The sequence below is a fragment of the Protopterus annectens genome, chromosome 7.part0 (assembly GCF_019279795.1).
Source record: "Protopterus annectens isolate FY-2018-M chromosome 7.part0, PAN1.0, whole genome shotgun sequence".
Classification (NCBI taxonomy): Eukaryota; Metazoa; Chordata; order Ceratodontiformes; family Protopteridae; genus Protopterus; species Protopterus annectens.
The window spans coordinates 1,119,799,227-1,119,822,959 of record NC_056739.1 but is presented as its reverse complement, the minus strand read 5'-3'; the positions used below and the strand labels follow the sequence as shown (position 1 = coordinate 1,119,822,959).

The window sequence follows — 23,733 nt, the reverse complement described above, 5'->3', positions numbered from 1 at the left end:
CTCAAAGGATGTGGCTTCTGAATATTTTTCTACACCTTCCTAACCATCCCCAAATGTCTTGCTAGTAAATGAAACGTCATGAGGCTGATTCCTAATCTTAGTTCTCTACTGAAATTAAACTACCTATACACAAAATAAATAAGCCATGAAAAATTACAAATAAAAAATATGCACCCCTCCCCAGCCACTTCAATATTTTTGAACACTTAAGAATAAAGCATTCAACGGCTGTTGGGGATAAGAAGCAGTGTCAATCTTGCAAAAATACAAATAATTTTAAAAACTTCTGAAAGGGGACAGGAGTAATTGCATACACATATGTTAACACTAAAAAAGAGAGGTCAGTTTCCTGACTCCCCTCCAAATACCTGAAATATGATGTCTGCAGCTTGAGGACCTGCATTCCTAAAGAAGATTCTACCACATCTTGAGTCAAGCTGTCAACATCAATGCATGTCAAATGCCTAAGCCTATACAACTTCCTTCCAAATTTTACCATTAATTCGGTCAACAAAAAAGAAATCTAGGAGTCTGACAAATGGTAGAAAATGCAAGTTATGCCATAATTTCACCTGTGATACCCATTTCCTAACCCTCCCCAAACAACTTTACTATCATAGAAACACTCCTGCTTCTATTTTCCTATTTTTCAGCTTCCATCTGACATTTATCATTCCCAGCAACCTTTCTTTCTCCCAAACTATATCCATTCGTACTAAGACCCCTCCCCAACAGAACCTACTATTCTACATTTCTACTTCTACTTTTCCCAAATAACCCTCACTATCTCCTGTTTTAACTAAGTTCTCATACTTTATCCTTTCAAATTCTTTATTTCTTACATTTCGGAAATATTAAAAGAAAATACCAGGACAGCCTAACTCTCTTCCTTCATAGAAAATACTACCTTCTACTAGCTTTCAGACTCCACCACCACTAAATATCATATAGCCCTGTATCTTCTTGTTTCCTTTCCTTCATGCCTTCTGCTTCTCCATTACCTGCCATCAACAAAATACACATTCCTTTTTTTAATCACGCTACTCTTCTGCTTATCCTCTATTCTTCTCCTTCTCCTCCTTGTGAGCCATCTCTCATCCTACGATGAACCAATAACACATCTCTCCAACTCTGTATCACCACTCATCCACTCTTCCTCCCTAAACTTTCCACACATCACACTAAACCTATTTAATGATGCCCCTTTTCCTTTAACCTAAATACAGACTGTAAATCAATTTCGACTCATATCAAAATAAAGTTAAGTGGAAAAATACTCTCCAAAAACAAGAATAAATAATACCCTAATATACTAAAATCCTCATAGGAGGAGATAATCACTCTAATCCTAGCCTCACCTTTCACAACCAACTTCAAGACTATTCCCACTATTCTAAACAAACAATGGTCAACTTCCCCAACCCAGTAATCCAACTTTTGAAGGCATAGACACTAGAGGCATACGAAATGAAACTACTGAATTACATGCCTGGATTACCCAACACAAGCTATAACTGAAACTTGGATTAAACCCAGCAAAACTGATGCAAAAATTACACATTGTGGCAATCTCAATTACGGTTCTGGTAGATGGGTTTCGCACATATGTCGACTGCACAAAGTGCGATCGACTTTGTGATAGTAAGCCTTATAAAACACCACACAACCTGTCCAAGTTTAACCCATAAATATTCATTACTATCATCTATTAACTGGAACATCCTAAAAATCATCCCCTTAGATGATACCGTAAATGAATTTGGGTCCATATTACTACAATGAACGCTTAAATGTTCGAATCTGTAAAGGTCGACCTTTACAGATTGAACAGTTAAATGTTCAAAATAGTAATAAAGTAAATAAAAAAAAAACAAATACGAGGAAAGGGTTTAAGCAGGGGGGCAATCCCCCTTGCACCCCCTCACCCCTCGCTACTTAAATATACTATCTCAGAGATCGCACTTCAGTGAACTACAGTGCAGAAATAGGAAATTTCACATTCCCTACACTGTAGCACGATTTTGGAGTTGGTATATTAAAGTAGGGAGGGTGTGGTGGGTGCAGGGATGCTTGCCCCCCTGCTTAAACCATTTAGTTTTTTATTTTGAGTTGTGCTTTTTTTTTAATTTTTGTAAAAATTTGACCGCTTAACTGTTCAATCTCTAAAGGTCGACCTTTAGAGATTTGAACATTTAAGCAGTTGTGCATCTAATGTAGACCCAATGAATTCAATACAACTTTCCTAAATAGCCTTGCATCGCCTAGAAGGAACTAAAAACAAATAATGCAATTTGGTTAACCCACAAGAGAAGAATACTAATGTGGGATAAAGAAAAAAGTGCAGAAAGAATGGCAAAAACACCACCATATCTCAAACTTCAGAATGTTCTGTAACCATACTAAAAAGCAAATAAATGAAGACGAGAAACTATACTATAACTACATTCAGAACATTAATAAAATATTGCATGATAACTATAAGAATCTATCAGAAGAGGTTAGAAAGGATTGGGAAGACATACTGGATAAGCAATTCACAAAGAAACAATCGGGGGATATATGTATGTCTCCCAAATATGCAACAAAATCTAGACGATTTAGGATTTTGGCTTGGAAATGTTTACACAGGAATTGTTATACCTAAAGTAGACTCCAGAAAATTTCTCCTCAGGTAGACAGTATATGCTGGAGGTGTGATGGGGAAGAAAGAGGTAATTGGGTACATATCTTCTGGGAGTATAATGATTTGGCAAATTTTAAAGATTCCCTGCAGATGGCTCTATCACAAAAATTGGATGAGCAAATCCGTGTAACTAGGGGAATTATTTTTCTGAGCTATGACACAGAATCGTAATTGCCTAGACATAGTACGGCCTTGCTGAGTCTAGTTGTGGTCGCTGCCAAAAAAGTAATTACTAGGAAATGGAATTCAAAGTCTAAACCAACTGTACAAGTAGTGAATATAGTAACAGAGATAAAATAACTGGAACTGGGATCCTTAGAAAAGGGTAGGAGCAAATAACACACACAAAATGGGAATTGTGGGAATGATATATATATATATATATATATATATATACACACACACACACACACACACACACACACACACACACACACACACACACAAGGGAGGAATGAGGTTTAAAAGAAAGCAGGATTTGAATGAGCTATGTAATGTCTGACTGACAATGACTGGGTAGATAAGTGATGTATAATGTCTGCATCTAAAATTATGTCAATATGGCTTGTGATGCATAATGCTTGCAACTAAGATAATGTCAACATGGTTTGTTTTCTAATCTGATGAAGCAGCCGGTAGTAAAAGGCTATGAAAGCTCTTATCTTTGTTTTTAATCTGTTTTATGAACAATTAAACTGATTTTATATGTATTTAGAAGCTTTGGAAGTTTTTGTGCCTCCAACAATAATACATTTTGCTGTGTTGTGGCTGGTTATCTGTTTCTGCTTGGATTTGGATATTTCGTTGATTACCAGCCTTTACATTACATCTGGTGTTTCTGGTTCCTTGTTTTCATTTGTATAAATGTATGATTGCCTACGTCATAACTGATAATTTAAGAAAGATATTTCTTGTTTAAAAAAAAAAAAAACACTCAGAACATTAATAAACACAACCCTAAAAAATTCTGGTCAGCTATTAAATTCTGGTCAGCTATTAAAAAAAACCTTACATCCAAGTCAAAAATTCAAATTCCCCTCTTTCAATAACTCACCACACAGAGTATACAGCAACTGTTGATCATAGGCAAGATATCAGTTGTGACGAAAATCATGATAGGTTTTTTACGGGCCCGGAGAAAGGAATCAGGGGAAATGGAAGAAAGCAGGAAAGTGGAAAAAGAAATGGTAAACATGATAGAAGATAGTAAAAGTGAATTTATCCCTTTGGAAGAAACTGGTATTGTGACTAATAATGCTGTTAACGAATACAAAAGCTTTAAAATATACAATTTTAGTAGTTTGAAATTAAGGTCAACACATTTTGATCTTTTATCCAAGGGATTTAATTTCATTCCAACCCCCAAATTTAATCTAGTTGACAATATCTTAGAATTTAAGAAATACACCAGAAAACTAAATTTGGCACTCATGTTTAGTAATAAAGAACAGAAGGATCAAGGACACAGTAAGGGATCCCTGGGGTTAAAAAAGCCTAGTTCTTTTATACCATTCAGTCACCCCAGTGTGCAGTTATATGATCAAGTAGTAACTAATGACATATATAGAACTTCATAAACATAAAAGAAAGTTTCATATTAAGCAGAACTTAACGTTTGATGAAAGGAACACTTTACTGGAATTACAGAAGGACACAAATTTACGCATAATGAAACCTGACAAGGGTGGGGGCATAGTTATATTTGATACCATCAGTTACAATGCCAACATCCTGAACATTTTACATCACTCAGGTAACTATTCTACATCCTCTATCAATGAGGTAAATATAGTGTATCATAGGATAGACATGTACCTTGAAGAGTACCTTTTGGAACATCGAATATCTGAAGATTTGTACAACTATATGACAGTTGAATATCCAGTCTTAGCTACCATCATAGGGATACCTAAGGTACACAAAAATTAAGACAATCCACCATTAAACCTATTTATAAGGAAGTGAAGCATTTGGTAAAGGATTCATGGGAATTTTTATCTCATTTTCCCGTTGACAAGCATCATCATGGTATTTTATTCAGTACCATTGATGTGGTTGACTTATTCAGTTCCATACCTATGGATGAAGGTATTGAAGCTTTTACCAATAGTTTGAGAAAACACACTAAAATGCCATGGGATAGAATTCAACTATTGGCAGAGCTAATGAGCATCATTTTAGACAACAACACAGACCAGGGGTGGCTATGGGGGGCTTTTGCGCATATCATATCGCCAACCTGGTCATGTGAATGGGAAGAACAATTTTTATTAATTGGGATTTTTTATCCATTCCACATTACACAGATTCCTAGATGACATTTACATCTTATGGAATGGGAGCCCTGATTCCTTTGCAGCATTTATTAATTATATCAATAGTAGTACCAATTACTTAAAATTTACCTCAGTGGTCAATAAACATGGAGTGCCATATTTGGACACCTTAATCACATCTGAGGGGGACACATTGAAATCTACTGTGTATAGAAAGGACACATTTACTAATTCATATGTGGACTTTAACAGTTTCCATCCCAGAAAGGTGAAGAGAAACATTTATAAAGGACAATGTGTCAGGGCAGTTAGAATGTGTTCCAATAATATTACATCATTGTTTTTGGATAGAGGTTATGACAATGATTTGATGGTGGAAATATCAGCATACGTGATAAGTCAATGGGGTGTAAAATATAAACCTCTACTAGGGACACACAGTACATTAAGTACAACAGTAGATAACAATATCACAGACAAGCAGGATAAAAATCATGATGTCCCAGTAGTTACAGCTACTACTTATCACAGAGCTTGTATTTTAGAATTTGGTCCTTATAGCCAATATATTAAAAATATTATAATTAAAAATTGGCACCTCTTAACCAGAGACTCTGATGTTGTTGAGAAACTAGGGTCAGAACCTAAATTTGTCAACAAAATGGGAATGAATGTTAAGAGGATTCTTGAAAAAGGTAGTATTTTTTTAACAACGGATATATTCCCATTTATATTGTATAAAAATCAAGAACAGAAAGCATTAGCTAGCTATCACCGCCATAAATGAGACAACGGATATATTCCCCATATATTTGTATAAAAATCAAGACACAGAATGTATTTGCATAGGGCACGCATAAAAGGAATGAACAAAATCAACCCTAGAGGTGGCAATACAAAAAACTTTCTAGCTTACAGAGAGTTATACTGGCAAATCCTAATGAATGCCATTAAAAAACCTGGCATTAATGACTATTTTACCATCAAGCCTCTCTTGATGTTGAATATCAATTGAACAATAGTATTTACAGTTTCACAAAGTTTTTATTGTTACAGTACCTGTACAATTTCAAAGTATCAACAGAATTTTTATTTTATTTAATGGATATGTATTTAATTCATTTATAACAATCTATTTTTAGATATTTAGATATAATATTGAAAGTATTTGATATACATATTTATTAATTTGCATTTTCTTATATATGAATTTATTTCTGATGAATGTTTTAATAACTCACCACTGGAAACTAATAAAATTCAACGCTTATTTCATAGATTGTACAGCAAACCTAATCAAGGATTCCCTAATATCTAATCCTAAACCTGCCCAGCAACCATGTATCACTACATCCACTTTCACCTTCAAACCTGTGCCCACAGCCTACATAAAACTACTCTGAGTAAACTCAAACCATGCTCTAACTCAGCTGATGACCTTCCAAGCGAGTACCTTAAAATAGCAGCCAAGAGCATTGCTTATCTTGTTTCAATCCTTAAACCAGGTCAGTCTGGGGATCCCACATTCCTTCTCTGTGAAAAAAAAATCAAACATTATCCCTCTACACAAAGGAGGAAATTTAACCGACATCACCAACTTTAGATCTATAGCAATCTTATTCCCACTCCAAAACACTTGAAAAATGTATTCAAAAGCAATTGCTGAACTATTTCCTGCTGGAAGAACTCCAACCCCCCCCCCCCCCCACAACATGGTTTCCATCCCTTCCACACTACTAATACTGCGCTTCTAACCTTTATAGAAACTGTCAATAAAGCCAGAGATAATGGCAAACAAGTCTCCTCCTTATTTCTGGACTTGTCGAAAGCCTTCAACACAGTTTGACACATACTTCAAATGTCCTCACTAGGCCTATCACAGTCAGCACTTCTACGGTTCAAAAACTACTTGTCCAACAGGTATGTCAGTAAAATGGCATTCCACTCTCTCCATACCTCTCAGTCACCACTGGTGTACTCCATGGCTCTGTATTTGGCCCTCTCCTCTTTAACATTGTCACAAACACACTAACATATTCCCATAAAAGACCTCTCTAATACAATACACAGATGACTCCATACTCTTGTGCACATCAGAAAACCTGACATCTCCAAAATTACTCAGGAAGCTTTAACAGCTACTGAAGCATGGCTTTGTACCTCAACTCATACTCAACCCTCCCAAACCCAAACTACTACTTTGTTCCCCAAATCCCACTCACAACAAAATACAAAATTTTAAATCCCAATCACTAAATGTACTACTTATTAGGGATAGCAATTTATGATAATCTGAAATTCCACCCATATATACAAAATGCATCAAATAAATCATCAAACACACTAGGGATACTTTAAAGAGCCAAAGATTTTCAAAGCAACTAAAACTACACTTGCCAATACTTACCTTCTCCCCTAACTACATTATGGCTCTACCATCCTTACTAACTTCCAGGCATCACAAAAGGCACAACTACTATAGCATTATTCTAAAGTGGCTAAATTTGCTGCAAATACCCCTTTTCAGAACCCAACACTGTATAACACTATAACCCTAAATTCATTAAAACTACCCATCAACTAATATATACACACCTTCTTATCACCTTAAAATTATCCAGCATTCAACTGCTTGTCCAGCATTAAACAGCACTGTATGCAATTATGTTCCCACTCAGTCATTACGATCCAATGACCAAAGACTCCTCTCTGACCACAATCAATCAAATCTGCTGGGCATGGTCTGTACTCATAATATGTTGTGCCATGGCCAAGAACTCCTTACCTGCATCTATCAGGTAATATCCTCCCTACCTCCAAGTCCTTTAAATCCATTCTGAAAGACTTCCTAGCCAAAATTTGACTCTGTTCTTGCTCAGCCCTAGGATAAACTATATTCCCAAGTAAGAATAAGTTCCTATTCAAACATTACACCTCTTTACTCCCTTTCTTCACTCATTTGCTTACTTCCTTAAATTTCTCTCCCCAACTCTCTAACTAAATAGGCCATAACCCTGTTGTCTTCCTCCCACTTCATACTGCAATTCCCGTTTGCATTATACTAACTTACCTTAACTTCTTTAGATTGTCGAAAATTTCTCTAAATACTAAATCACTGTCATATAACTTGCATCTATTCTTAACCAATGTTTTCACATTATGTCCAACTGATTATAATTATTTAAAGTGTAGATGTTTTTGTACTATTTTTTGAAGATTATAAAATTATTGTTTTTCTCCCTGCATGTCTCCAGAAAATGGGCACCTACTCAGTCAGACTTTCCTGGTAATCAAATGTCACTAAATAAATAAAACAATCTGGAACTTAGCATGCATAAAAGTTAAGATAATACATAATTGCTAGAATGGGCAATGGAAGTAAGATCATCTGGAAACCTAAGAAAAAGACAAATTAATTAAGCTTAATTTTATCATTTTTATTTACTTCCTTTGTTACATGTCGAATTAAAGCTAAAACAATTTCCTGAAAACAAAATGGCGCAAACCCCACAAAATATTAACATCTAAAAAGCATACCTGATCTATACCACCTGGAGCATACATCATAGTTGCCAGTGCAAGCAGTGTACGTCCCTCCACAAGCATGCTACTGATGCTAGCCTGATTGCTAGGAATCATGATCTGGGCATTTGCAAGGCTGGCCTGAAATACCATGTGCGAATCTGCATAATTTCAAGAACAAAATTAATACTTCTGCAAGTCATTTGTTTTTGTAATACAGCTGCCAACAACATGTATACAAGGGCAGTACACAACATCAAATCTAATCACAAAGAAAGCACTGTAATCAGCCATGACTTTTTTTCCCAGCAGAACAAGACTGATAGACCACAAGTGCTTTGATCACTGACTTAGCTGTTAACTAAAATGCCATGCATCTACCACTGCATAACCTTCCCCATTCATGACCAGGCTGAGTTGTAGCTCCAGCAGTACAGAATTGCCCAGTATCATCCCCAAAGGTATTTAAGCAGAACTTAGACGTTTAAACTCAAATGCTTATGTTTAGGGGTAGCAGAAAACAAGTGCATGTTATATTTTGAACGTTTCCTCTTAGGAGCATTTGAGCAGAACTTAGCTGTCTAAACTCAAGTGCTCAAGTTTAAGGCTGGCAGTAAACAACAGTGTCAGCTTTTGGAGTTTTCCTTTTCCTCATTTTTTGTGACTACAAAGTTAAGTTTAGAGGTGTGTAGAGTTTGCCACCTGCAAATTTTCACTCAGAAAAAGGAAAAGGAATTGTACTTTACATCTGCTGCAAACTTTAGACGTCACTAAGGGATGCCAGAGCAGTGAAATGTGCCCCCCCCCCCCCGAAAAGCAAGATGACCTTTTGGCACTGGCCAGTTCTCTGTTACACAAGCTATTAGTTGAACAGAAGTGGTCTGAATCAATACCATACCCTATCGTGTCAGCTCTGTAAGTTGTATTAAAGATTCAAAGAAAAACCATAATACATCAAAAACTGTGTGTACACTAGGTCTAATAAGACACTGTCAACTCACAGGTTTTGCAGGACAAATATATTTTGCTCAGTCACACTTTAAGGTCCTGGACACACACACACACATATATATATATATATATATATATATACATATCTATATATATATCTATATATATATCTATATATCTATCTATATATATCTATATATATGTCTATATATATATATATATATATATATATATATATATATATATATATATATATATACATATCTATATATATATATATACATATGTATATATATATATATACATATCTATATATGTCTATATATATATATATATATATATATATATATATATATATATATATATATATATGTTTATATATATATATATATATATATATATATATATATATATATATATATATACATATACATACATACACAAATGCTTCCATAATTAACATGTTGGTAATAAAAACATAGTTACTATTATTGCTCACTGGCATGAGTGAATATGCAGGTGTATCGTTATCACAATAAATCACAGAAATGTACCTTCTCATCAAAAAAATGGGTTTATGTGAAAGTGAGGGAGGGTGTAGCTTGTACAAAAAGATAATCAAAACATTTATAAAAATATAAGGAAAATGCAGCAGTAAACCAAATTTTTGATTAACACTGTTTTAAATACCTAATGTGCACTGATGGTAGAAAGTTTAAGTTCTGAGCAAAATGTATACTTGCAAAACCAGCTCTTCTGTTAAAGACAGCCATATCCAGTCATCTGCAGAAATACCCATCTGTTGACTAGAAGTAAATTTTAGCCTTACTTAAAAGGAAACATACAGACAACCACAGTGTTTTAAAAAAATCACAGTCACTATAAAGGGCAAAAAAATATACATATGGTAACCATATTCTTTCCTTCCTATGCGACAGGGAACAAAGCAAGTACTATATAAATACTAGTCTATATCACGACGTTCAACAATAAAAATCAAACACTGAAAACCGAAAGCAGAAAATGTGACACAGATTTTTTTTCCCCAGGGAAAAAAAATCATGCTCCACAAAAAAACAAACAAAAAAAAAACAAAAACAAAAAAAAAATCCAAACACAAAATAAAGTGGAGGGCTTCACCCCCACCCACCACTCTACTTAAATATACCAACTCCAAGATTGCACCACAGTGGAGGAAATGGCAAAGTCCCAAAAATGGCCCAGCGATTTTTTTCCCCTTGGAAATAAAAAATCACTGTTCCGTGTGTTTGGCATTCAGTGCTTTCGACTTTTTGTGTTCGATAAAAGAGCGTTCGCTCTTTTTATTGTTCAACGTTGTAACACAGACCTATAAATACAGGCATTACTACAAATTTATCACACACACACAAAAAAAACACATACCAAAACAATTTGAAAAAAACTGATTACATATCACAAATTCTCTCATTACCAGAAGTTATCACCCTATGGCAGGAATTTCAGCGATAATGGAGAACAGTGCATCTTGCCAATGCTTCTACAGTGACAGTATAGTTACACAGCTGCTGTCATAGTGTTCTGACAGTTTTTTGGAGTCCAGCAGTGTGGCACAGTCTGTTTCTATATGCATGAAAGCAAAAGATTTTATGCTTTAATTCAAACCACGTTAATACTGAGAGTTCAATGAACTGCATATGCCGTTTGAATATCGGGATTCCAGATTTGGTAAGTTTACTTTAGCTTTTAATACACTTTGAAACCATACATTCGATGTAAGCTTAAATGGACAAAGTGATTTGTACATTGTGACAGTAAACCACTTTCTTGAGCTACTCTATGCCCAACTAACTATAGTCAAAGCCTTCTACCATGCTAGCTATAGGTCCTCCACCATGGACTTATTGGAGTCACTTGCCATACAGCACAAACCTTACTCATGGGTGATTTTAATTATCCTACCATCAACTAGGAAACATATAAGGCCACAAACATGTTAGCTTAGAAGTTCTTGGACTTTGTCAATGGAAATGCTCTGGAACAGCTAGTCAGCACACTCACAAGAGGTTCAAATGTCCTGGACATAGTACCCACTAATATGGCAGAGCACCGCACCCCCCTCCCCCTGTGATGTACTGCCTGGTAAGATTGGACCACAAATCAGTCTTGTTCAATGCAATTATAAGACCAGACACCCCACCAAGCTCAAAAATACTTAAGAATTTTTCAAAGACAAATTACCTCCTACAAACTGATGATATAAGAAGTTTTAAAGCCCCCTTGAGCACAGATAACACAAACTCCTACTGCAATGGTGTACACCAATACTCTGTATAACCACTTAAGCAGTTGTGTAGAAACAGCTGTATTTGATTGGACTAAAACAAGGTCTTGCCTAAAAATCAAGACACCCTGGTGAATCCCCTAGTATATACAGGCTATACAACTAAAGAAAGAAACTCATTTATTTATTTTTTATTTATTTGGCATTTGTTAACTGGGTTAGCCCAGCTAGGCAAGAGCCATTTTTCAGTGGAGACCCAGGGTGAAAAGATCTGCATATATATCTACATAGCTAATGAAGTATATATTTGTAATACATAGCTACAAACAATAGTTACCAAGGGTAAAATAAAGCTGAGTTCACAACAACAGATGAAGAGAATACAAATAAATACATTGTGGTCAGTGGCGGCTGATGACTTCAAATCACAGGGGGGCTGCAGGAGACAGCTGAATGGGTGGGGTCAAGGGGAGGGGTGTGGTCAACCAGAAAGGGGAGGAGCTATGCACAAAACCACAAAAAACTAACTTTAATTAAATACGCTGCCCTGGGTGGCAAACCATCATTATGAAAGTCCAATCAAGACAAAAATAAGTGTAGAAGAATAAAAATATTTCAATGCATTGGCTGCATGACAGCTTACTTAATATCTAGATGGAAACAAAAGGTTGTAAGGCATGAAAAAATAAATTACTTTTTAAATACATTACTGGAATGCCAGTCAAAATCAAGTATAAGAAAAACCAGAAGCACTCAACTCAAACCACTTCTCCTTGCACTGCAGTCCTAATTATAATATATTCAGCTTTATTAAAGTACCAAGTAACATGCTGAAAGTAGAAATCTATGTGATGCCCCCACTTGTAAAAATGTTTCTTATCCAAAAAAGACCTGCTGCCTGACAACTTGTTTCATGGGGAAAACATGATAAAAGTAAAAAATGAAAAGCAAACAAGAAACAAGCTCAAGATACATTGCTTAAAGGATTACTGTACAGGTTATGGACCACACATGATTGGCATTCTGTTTAGTTTACGGGTAAAGTCTGTATAGATGACTGAAGTCTCCAACAAGTGTAATGAGCTTTTTAAAATAATGGAATCCTGTCCTTTAATACCCAAGGCTTATACATTATCTAGTCAAGTATTCTCTGCATGGCAACAACAGAAAGGCTTTCAATGTTGGCAATTCTTTAACAGTATGCTTATTAAAGCTTACTTGCATCTTACGATCTCAGACAAGCTTACCTTATGGTCATTAAAGCATTGCTACTTAAAAACACAGAGCAACAGGCACTTTGAGTAATAAGCATAAATCAACAGTACAAAAATATGACAGAAACCAGACCATTCTGCAAAATCAAGGACAGATGAAAAGCCACTGTAGTACTTATGCAGTGTGTCCTCCCCATCCAAGGTAGATACAACTACTCCTTGCCTTGCTTGGACACATCCAGAGTCACTACATGGCGGAGTGGGGTGCAACAAGCATGTCACAATTTGAAATCTCTCTGGCTGACTGTGATGGCCCTGACACATTTGTCATACTTCTCAACCTCAAGAGCAAGAAATCTGGACAAAGCCATACACAGAAGTGGGACAAAGGCCCAACAATAAGGACAATTTTTAAATATTGCTCTAATAAACTTAGAAAGATAATAGAATAGGTCTTGCATTAGTATGAATTTTCTGAAGGGTATAAAATCTGAAACTCAAATGTCTGTCATTTTCTAACTTCAGTCTTTAGTGATTTGTCACTAATTTGCCAAAAACACAATTTTATGAAAAATGGACAAAAATGTGATGCAAAATATAAAATAGACACACAATACAGCTGCTACCTGTCAAAGAAGGGACACTTTAATATTAGTACTGCTACCTTGAGCAGCTGACAAAATATAAAAGAATCTACATGCATTTCAAGTAATCTATAACTTTGATTATTACAGTTATTTCTTAATTGTAAACCCTCCATGTTTTCTTCCAAAATTGCTATTTTGGAGGGATTATAAGGGGAAGAGCAACATTTTGAGCCAAAATTGGGGACAGTTGAGAGGTTGGCTATGCCTAATTCTATAAAGCAATTTATTTGCATGTACCTCTCAACCTGTTAATGCAGTAAATCTGAACAAGGCCAAATATATTGGGGCACATATAAACAGTACTAAAATTGCTCTTGTATAAATTGAGACAGTTGATAGAACAGCTCTTACTTTAACATGCATTTTTCTGAAGGTTATGAAGTCTGAAACTTATTGAGTGACTTCTGGCAAATCATTTAGGAATTAAAACTACAAATTTTATGAACAACAAACCAAAAATAAGAAGCAAAAATCTATTCATTCTTTGAAAATCTGGACAGTTGGGAGGTATAGTTCAGCTGGGCCTGTCTGAGTTTGCTGCCCTTCCCCCCTGACAAAATAATGGTTGAATGGAGCCTCTGCAGCCATTCCAATGAACCATTATACTTGGCTATTTCACTCCATTTACCATAAACACTAATGTGCATACTGATTTACTTCTATGATGAGTTGGACTTCATTTGAAAGTTTTATTTTGTATTTTACAGCACAAACACTAAGTTATCTGTTAAACAAAGCAATGCAGTCTCACAATGAAAACTTAGCATTAAAACTTCTCTGCCCTTGAAACTCACATTCATTGAAACAGCATTGAAACCCACATTCAAAGAAAATACATTTTGCCAGTGGCAGATAAAGATTAATTTTGGGCTGTTTTCGAATCATAGGCTCCTTGCATATGAAACATACATGTGCTCTTTGATACACCTTCCTCACTGTACTAAAATTATATTCCTTGTACAATACAGTACACTTGTTACAGGATGTTCTACATTTGTTTTGAACATTATTTCCAGTAAGCAATGAAACAAACCATATGCACCCATAATGGCAAAACTGCCCAGTTGAGAACATTTATCATAAAAAAGTCTACTCAGACTTCCACAGTCCACCATTATTAGTAAATATACACAATTCTACAGTCCACCATTATTAGTAAATATGCACAATTCCACAGTCCACCATTATCAGTAAATATGCACAATTCTACAGTCCACCTTTATCAGTAAATATGCACAATTCTACAGTCCATTATCAGTAAATATGCACAATCTCTGAAGTCAGTCATCTAAATAATTCCACATTAAAGAAATCTGTAACTAATGAAGCGGTTGCTGCTAGCAATCACCTTTATATTTCATGGTTTCATCGAAAAATAAAGTGTCTTGTTGCCCCTCAGGAATAAATTGCCTATATTACATTAAAAAATGATAAGCTAGTAATAATATTGCAAGAGGAAATGGATGGCAAACTGATAACAAACTCATAGTTAGTATCTTCACCAAGGAGAACATTCTCAGTACGGCAGCATCCACCCCTTGTGGGAGTAGAACCCACAACCTTCTGCATCAAAAGCAAGTACACAACCTGTTGTGCTATAGTATTAACTTGGCAAAGCACTAAACTTCTATTCCTCTGCAGCTCTCAGTTCCTTGTAAAATCTACTCAATACTCAACTGCATCTCAACTTCGCAGCTCAAAAAAACTGGAAAAAGCCAAAATGTATTGGGGGGGGGGTCAAAAGCCCCAAAACAGGGACACATTAAACATTGCTTGTATAATCTTGGAAAGTTGATAGAATAAAATGTTGTGTTGCCACCATATATTTTACTGCCAAGGTCCCTGAGCAAAAAACAGTCAGAGTAACATACCACTACGCCACATCAGCTGCTTTGTAAAAGAGAGGAAGAATGAAACTTAAATGGCTATCATTTAGTGAATTCAGTTCTCACCATAGCTGTCAACCTCTTAGTACAAAACACCTGGACAAACCCAGTAATGAGGGAATACAGCCCTCAAACATATTCAGTGAATTCAGTTCTTGCCATAGCTGTCAACCTTAGCACAAAAACCTGGACGAAGCCAATAATGGGGGAATACAGTCCCAAAAATAGGGACAAATTTAAAATATTCATCTTATAAACTTAGAAAATTGCTAAAAAAAAAAGGTTGTGCTACTATGTATTCTGAAGAACATGAAGTTGGAAATTCAAATGCCGGTCAATTTTACTGCGGACAGAACAAAAACAATTTTCAGCAGAGACGCAGGGATTAATACTGCAGACACGTCTTTATAAAATGGCAGGGCACCAGAGCAAATCCACACAAACACAGGGAGGAGATGCAGACTCCACACAGAAGCCACCCCAACCAAGAATCAAACCAGAAAACCTATAGCTGTGAGGCAACAATACTATCACTGCACCATCAATTATGCAAGGAATTAAACATTCAGAAACCTGAAGTCTGAAATTCAAATGCCTGTCAATTTTACTGTGGGCAGAACAAAAACAATTTTCAGCAGAGACGCAGGGATTAAAACTGCAGACATCTTTGTAAAATGGCAGGGCACCAGAGCAAATCCACACAAACACAGGCAGGAGATGCAGACTCCACACAGAAGCCACCCCAACCAAGAATCAAACCAGAAAACCTATAGCTGTGAGGCAACAATACTACCACTGCACCATCAATTATGCAAGGAATTAAACATTCAGAAACCTGAAGTCTGAAATTCAAATGCCTGTCAATTTTATTTAACATTTTTTTAATCAGGACAGTCTGACTTGGAACAAATAAACAATTTTCAGCAGAGGCCCAGGAAGAAATAATGCAGACATGTCTTTGTAACATGGGAAGACACAAAAGCAAACCCACACAAACACAGGGAGAAGATACAGACCCCACAAAGAAGGAACCCCAGCCAAGAATCAAACCCAAGAACCTGCAGCTGTGAGGCAACAATGCTACTACTACACCATCAAATATCAAGCATTGCAACATTTACAAACCACAGATATTATGAGGAACAGATCAGATCGAATATGAGGCAAAAATCTGCAATTTTTTTACAAATGGTGGTGGGTAGGGAACTCAAGTCTTTAACACCTGCATACAGGGTTCAAGCCTGAGGTATTCCCTACCACACCACCATAAGCACCTGGGGCATTTTCACACACACACACACACACACACACACACACACACACACACACACACACACACACACAAACTCACAAACTCTCTCTCCAGTAAAGCATAAGCACCATACACAAACTCTCTCTCCAGTAAAGCATAAGCACCATACACACACAAATAAACCTTGTAAAATAAAGGTAAAAAGCACCATACACTTACCTGAATATATCCAGCTAACGTACATCCTTCCCGCGCAATACTCAAAGACCCGCGAGATCCCAATGCTCCTTCCCGAGTCCTGCTGCTGCTCTTGCAGTCCGGACGCGACCCATAATCCTAGCGAGTCTGTGCACTTTAAAAGTGCACAGACGTCTCCTTGTGTCCCCCTATGGGGACTGTCGGACTGCCTTGAGCATGCGCATAGGCCGACAGTAGTCGGGACTACTGCGCATGCGCGAAGTCCGCGAAATTTTAAAAAATAATTTTTTTTTTTTTTTTTTTTCCTTTCTATTTTTTATGTTGAGGGGGGCTGCAGTCCGGCAGCCCGATGCCACGAGCTGCCCCTGATTGTGGTGCATTAGATAATCAAAAGATGACATACATCAACAGAATTAAATACATCATAAGATCAGCTAAAAGCTGCAGAGGGTAGAACTAATAACAGTAATGTACTAATAAGAGTAATGTAGTGAAACAGTGAAAAAGAGGGAGAGTGAAGAGGTATGTGTAAAGAAGTAGAATGTGAGGCAAGAAGGCAGAGAGGAAAAAGGTCAATCAGGGGGTTGACTGCACTGACATAGCCATACATTGCTTAGACAGTTTTTATAGCATTTTTGAACTGGTATTTAGGTTTAGTGGTAGCTCCAAAGTGTTCTAAGTGGGGAGTAGGGGGAGATGACAAGAGGTAATACTGGGACAGAAAGAGGAGTGGTGCAGTATAGAATGAATTATCTGAAGCTGTGGGAGGAGAAGGCTGTGGTGAAACTCTTAACCAGTTTAGTTTTCTTGGGGGGTAAGGGAGTTCTGCTGCAAATGTTGCCACCTAATTGTAAGTGGGCTCTAGTTTAGAGATATGGGTGGTTTGTAAGTTGGTAAGAATTTGACAGTCATAGAGGAGGGTTGGGAGTAGGTAGGCATGGGCTAGGGCTGTCCTGGCTTTACTGGATAAGTTTTCATTCCTGTAGAGGAGTCCAAGTTTTTGGTGGGTTTTCTTAATGTTACTAAGAACATGTAGGGCAAATTTCAGCTGATCATCCATAATAACCCCAGGAAGTTTGGTGTGAGATTCAACTGTGATAGATGCATTGTTAAGGGAACAGATAGAGAAAGAGGGTTTAAGATGATTCATAGTTTTAGGGACAAAGAGCAAAAGTTTTGTCTTTTTTTGGGTTTAAAATTAGGTGGTTCTGTTTAAGCCAAATTTCAATAGAAAAGAAAGAGTTGAGTATGTAGATCAGAGAGGGAATTGGCAATGGTGATGACTGTAGAGTCATCAGCACATTGAACCAGTGAAAAAGGTGTAGAGGTCGTTAGCTGATTAAAAAGCAATGTGCCCAGTATAAAACCTTGGTGAACCCCCACATTTATAGGAAGTTCTAGGTTTAGGTTTAGGTTTAGGTTAGTACTAAGCTAACTGCCTTGAGAGTCATTTTAAGCCTAGCCAATTGTCCCTTGTGAGACTCAAACCCTGCGCCTTGTGTTTGTAAGGCAAACACCTTAACCATTAGGCCACCCTCCCAACTCTATATTTGGGGAGATAGACAGCCACTTAACAGATTGAAAGTGATTATTGAGATAGCTTGATAACCAAGAAATAGTAGAGGCAGACAGGTATAGTTCAGAGAGTTTATTTAAAAGGAGGGGTGAGAGTGAGTGTCAAAAGCCTTAGAGAGGTCGAGAAAGAGGCAAGAGACTAATTTCTTCTGATCCCTAATTTGTGAGATGTTGTTAATGAAGGAAATGAGGACAGTAGAGGTACTATGACCTGGGCGAAAGCCATGTTGGGTGGGGGTAATTACATTTCTTATATAAGATGTAGGATTTGTTTGTGTATACATTGTGTATACATTTTTCCAAAATTTTAGAGGGAGGTGATAGAATTGCAATAAGTCTAAAGTTGGAGAATTCCATACAATTGCCACCTTTATGTATGGGTAGGATGTAAAAATGTTTCCAAATTGTAGGGACTTTAGCTTCACTGATGGACCGGTTACTGAGAAAAAAAACAGGAAGAGCAACAGAGTTGGCTGCTTTCTGGAGAAAGGGAGACCATCTGTTGATGGGGAGCAGGGCTTGAGTTTAAGCAGAGATTTGATGTAGTTAGTAGAGACAGTATTTAGGGAGAAGGTCAAAGATGTGTCTGAGAGTTTAAGAGGATTGGTGGGTAGGGTAGAGTAGAATTAGTGTTGGAGTTAGGAAGGCTGGTTAACTTGCTGCTGAAATCTTTAAAATAGGAGTTAAAATTAGTGGCGGTTTGAAGAGGTGTACTTATAGGGGTGGGTTGGGGAGAATAGGGGTTACCTGGATGAAGGATTTGATTAATAGTATGCCAGAATTTCCTTAGGTTATTCAGGTGCGACTCAGGAAGGTTTGTGTAGTAGTTTCTTTTGTCAGTGATGATGGCTTTCTTAGCCAGGTTGTGTAGTTGTCTATACAGTTGAAGGTGGGAGGGAGTTTGGTTTTAGTCTAGAGCTTCCAATTTAATTTTTGGTGTTAATTTAACAATGTAATGGTTGTTTAATGTCCAAGAATAGCTTAAAAAATAAATCAGAGATCTTGTCAAGTCCTCAAAAGTTAAATACAAAGCAAAATAGCCTCCCTAGCTAAGGAGAATCATAAGGCATTCTTTAACTAAGTCCAAAAATCTAAAATGGAATACTCAGCTATGTGCTGAACTGGTTAAAGATGGCACCATGCATACTCAACTGGAGGTAATAGCCAACCTACTAGTTGACAGATTTGGAGGAAACTTAACCCTCCTGTCCCCTCCAGTCAATCCCCAAAGTATAACTGTAGCCATTCCTCAGCCTACCTGATAAAAAGACAGGAATTTAAGCAATGGGAAGTAGAAATTATTCAAGCGTTATTAGGGAAGATGTACATTTCCTCAGAAGTTACAGCTAGTGAGTAGGATAAAATTAAAGTTACGCTTAAAAATAGGGTAGAAATAAAAGAAAAATAACAGCCACTGACTAAAATTAATTCTTGCATGAGACCTTTGGGCAGTTAATATTCCACAGTCAGAACAAACACTGTCTTAACAGAACTAAAACTTTTGGAAACTCTAACCAGTTATTCATTTCTTATGAAAGCAAAAAAAAGGGACAATATGCATCAAGGTAGACTATCTCCAAATAGTTGTTGCATACTATTACTTTTTATTACACACACCAAAGTAAGGAATTTCCAGGCAGGGTCAAGGCTCACTCTACTCGAGCAATGGATTGAACTGTGGCTTTTTCAAAAAGGCATGGATTCTAGAAGTAACAACCTTCCTCTTCCCAGTCAGTATAAGCTATGGTAGCTTACCCACATACCTAAGGCTACCACAGCAGTGATCAAATGATGAACACAGTCCAGTTATGAAAGTAAAAAGAAGTTTTGTCTTACCATAACGTTCCATCTGTGTTGTTGATCTTCATCTATTCTTGACTGTTGGGTGTTGGTTCCATTCCTCAGAACTGGTCCAGCCATCATACAGCTCATGCCAGCCAAAAATCTCTCAAGCTAATATTCTACCCGCAATGCCACTCACCCATTTATCGACTTATAGAAAGCCAGAAGAACTATGAGCCAATATGAAGAAGCCATGTCCAAGGTGAAACCTAACAATGCACCCAGGAATTCACAGGATGGGGAAGGAGGGTGGAATGCCAAGAATAGATGAAGCTCGACAACACAGTTGGAATGTTATGCTAAGACATAACTTCTTATTATCTGATATTGTCAATCTTCATCTGTTCTTGACTGTTGGTTCAGAGTCCCCAGCTCCTTTAGATCCCGGGTGGCCCTATGGAAGGATATTCCTGAGAACCATAGAATCAAAGGAAGCTCTTCCACTGGAGATCAGGTCTAATTTGTAATGAGTGATAAAGGTATGTGGAGTAGCCCATGTTGCTGCTGCTCCTGTTTCATTCATGGAAGCCTTGGAATGGAAAACAGCTGAAGTGGCCAATGACCTGGTGGAAAGCACTCTCACTGTCGCAGGTAATTTGAGATTGTACTACTTACATATATAATAAAAATAATCTCTTATTTTGACAAGGTAACTTTGGAAACTGACTTCCCTAAATTTGGGCCAGAGTAGGAAACAAACAACTGTTCTGTTGAGATAGAAACATAATTGTGAACATCCAGCAAAAGTAGACAATACTCGCCTTTGTTGGAAAAACTGGGGAAGAAAACAGGCAAGTCCATGGTTTGATTAATGTTGGACTCTGAGACAACCTTTGGAAGAAAGGATGGAATGGCTCTGAGTGAAACTCTATCCTTGTGAAAAATTAAGTAAGGGGATTATGAGCATAAGGCCTGCATCTCAGAAACTCATTTTGCTGAAGCTATAGCTATGAGGAAAAGTGTTTTCCATGATACAAACTTTAGGTCACATGTGGCTGCTGAGTCAGAATGGGAAAGCACCAAAGAATGGAGAATAATGGTCAAATCCCATGGAGGTAGGGGGTCTTTAATTGGAGACTTCAAGAGCAGAGTTTCTTTGAGGAACACTTTACGTAGTCTGAGAAATTAGAGGAAGGTCCCAGAAACCATTATGGAAATTAGAAACAGCAGCTAATTGGACTTTAACTGTAGAAGCAGAGGCCCCTTGAATAAAAAAAGAATGGTTACAAATTCTAGAACTTTCACCACAGTGGCAGAGAAAGGATGAAGACCTTAACATACGCCCAGAATTAAAATCTCCTGCACTTACTAAGGTGAGTTTCCTGGTGGATGGTCTATGGGAAGCCAGCAGAATTTTCTGCACTACAATAGGTACATCTTTATGCCTGGCGACTAGTGGAATTGGGGGAACCAAGCTGTCAGCTTGATATTTTGAAGTTTGGGGTGCACCAGTCCATGAGGGTGAAACAGCAGGTCTGGAACTGTGTCCAGAATCCATGGACAGTAAACTAGAGGAGGCCACAGGAAGAGGAACCAAATTTGTCAAGGTCAATAGGGTGCAATGTGCATCACTTTGCTTCTCAACCAAACTGCTTTCTTGAGAAAAAGAGGGATTAGAAGGGGGCAATCGAGGAGAAGAGCATCCTTGGTGACTCCCCTGAAGGGGGATCAGGACAAAGTGGCTTCGGCACTTCTTGTTTTGGGGTGATGCAAAAAGGTCGCTGCAAGGCTGACCCCAGCAATGAAAAATCCTCCTCACTATCTCGGGATTGAAAGACCACTTATGAGGCAGTGGAATGCCATCTGCTCAGTTTGTCCGCTATCATGTTTGAACTCCCCATGATGTGCATTGCTATCAAAAAGTGGCTGAAGGAAATAACCCATTGCCACACTCTCAGGGTCTTTTGACATGGGGGTAGGACTTGGTTCCCCCTTGTTTGTTGATGTACCAGACTACAGACATGTTTGTCTGATTGGATCACAATGGCCCCTAGGGGGAGGACAGATTGAAAGGCTTGCAATGCTAGAAGCACTGCCCTCAACTCCAAGACACTGATGCGCTGATTGGCTTCTATCGGGGACTAAGTGCCCTGGACTGTTCTTCTCAGATAATGAACCCCATCTGGGAGGCATCTGTGGTCACTATGGCCTTGGGCTGAGGGGGGAAACAAAATGATGGCCTAATAGGATTTACTCAAATTCCATCCACCAGGACAGGTCTTTTTTGCAGTAGCTAATGATTAATATGGGGTGGTTCACTGGAGACCATTGTGATGCGAGAAATCATTGTAGTAGGCTCATGTGAAACCTCACTAATGAAACTGGAGAGATGGTTGTTGCCATGGAGCTCAATGCTTGAAGGACCAGAAGCGTTGGAACTTTGTTTTTGCAAGGAACGGGATGCACTTGGGAATTTATCTTCTGTAACCTGTGTTGGGGAAAAGAGGCTACACAAGAAATGGTATTCAGACAAGCTCTTATGAATTCTAAATCTTGAGAGGGGGTTAGTTGAGATTTAGTTTGATTGACTGTGATTCCCAAGCTCAGAAACAAATGCAAAGTGAACTCTGTTGCTTGTAGTAGTAGATGCTTGGTGGGAGCGGTGATGAGCCAGTCATCTAGATATGGAACACCAGAATCCGTACAGTCTCAAATGAGCTGTCACTGCTGCCATACATATGAACACCCTGGAGGCTATGGTGAGACCAAAGGGCAGTACTCTGAATTGAAAATGACCGTCTCCCAGCCAAAAGCGGAGAAACCTTTTGGAGCGCTTGTCCATTTTTATGTGGTAGTACGTGTCTTGAAGGTCTATACAGCACATCCAATCATTTTCCTACAAAAAGGGAAGTACAGATTGAAATGTGACCGGCCAGAATTTGGACTGTTGAACAAATTTGTTTAGAATGCTGAGATCCAGTATACGTCTCCAGTCCCCTGTCTTTTTTGGCACTAAAAAGAACCTCGAGTAAAATCCGGATCCTATCTGGTCTGGTTGGACTTTTTGGATGACTCTTTTTCATAGCAGCATTTGGATTTCTAAGGCTGCTTGGTCTCTCTAAATGGGTGGAACACTGGGGAGACTTGTTAGAGGTCTGGGATGAAGGGTGAAGGGGATAGAATAACCTCTGGTAATAATTCTCTGCACCCAAACATCTACGGTTATCTGTCACCAGGCTTTTGCATGCAGAGAAAATCTTCCCCCTACCACTGCCAGAGGTAAGCAATTGGGCCCCCTTTCAGGAGCACTGGTAGGGATGGCCAGAGAAAGAGAGTCTCTGGAACCCTGATTCTGTGGGCCACCTCTGTCTCAGGGTTGGTGCCTTCCCCGAGGGGAGCCCTCACCACGTGTGTCTTGGAAAGGCCTTGGGACTTTCTGAACCACATCTTCCCACTCTTTTGATTCCTACCATTGGATCATTGA

General features: G+C 37.8%; 1 protein-coding gene across 1 annotated transcript in view; it reads right to left on the bottom strand.

Moving 5' to 3' along the window:
* Positions 1–23,733, bottom strand: part of SPG11 (SPG11 vesicle trafficking associated, spatacsin) — a 2,547,571-nt gene that overhangs the window by 1,231,311 nt on the left and 1,292,527 nt on the right. The window contains exon 18 of the mRNA XM_044077700.1: positions 8,497–8,642. Within this exon, the coding sequence (XP_043933635.1) occupies positions 8,497–8,642 (146 nt within the window). The remainder of the gene's footprint in view (positions 1–8,496; positions 8,643–23,733) is intronic.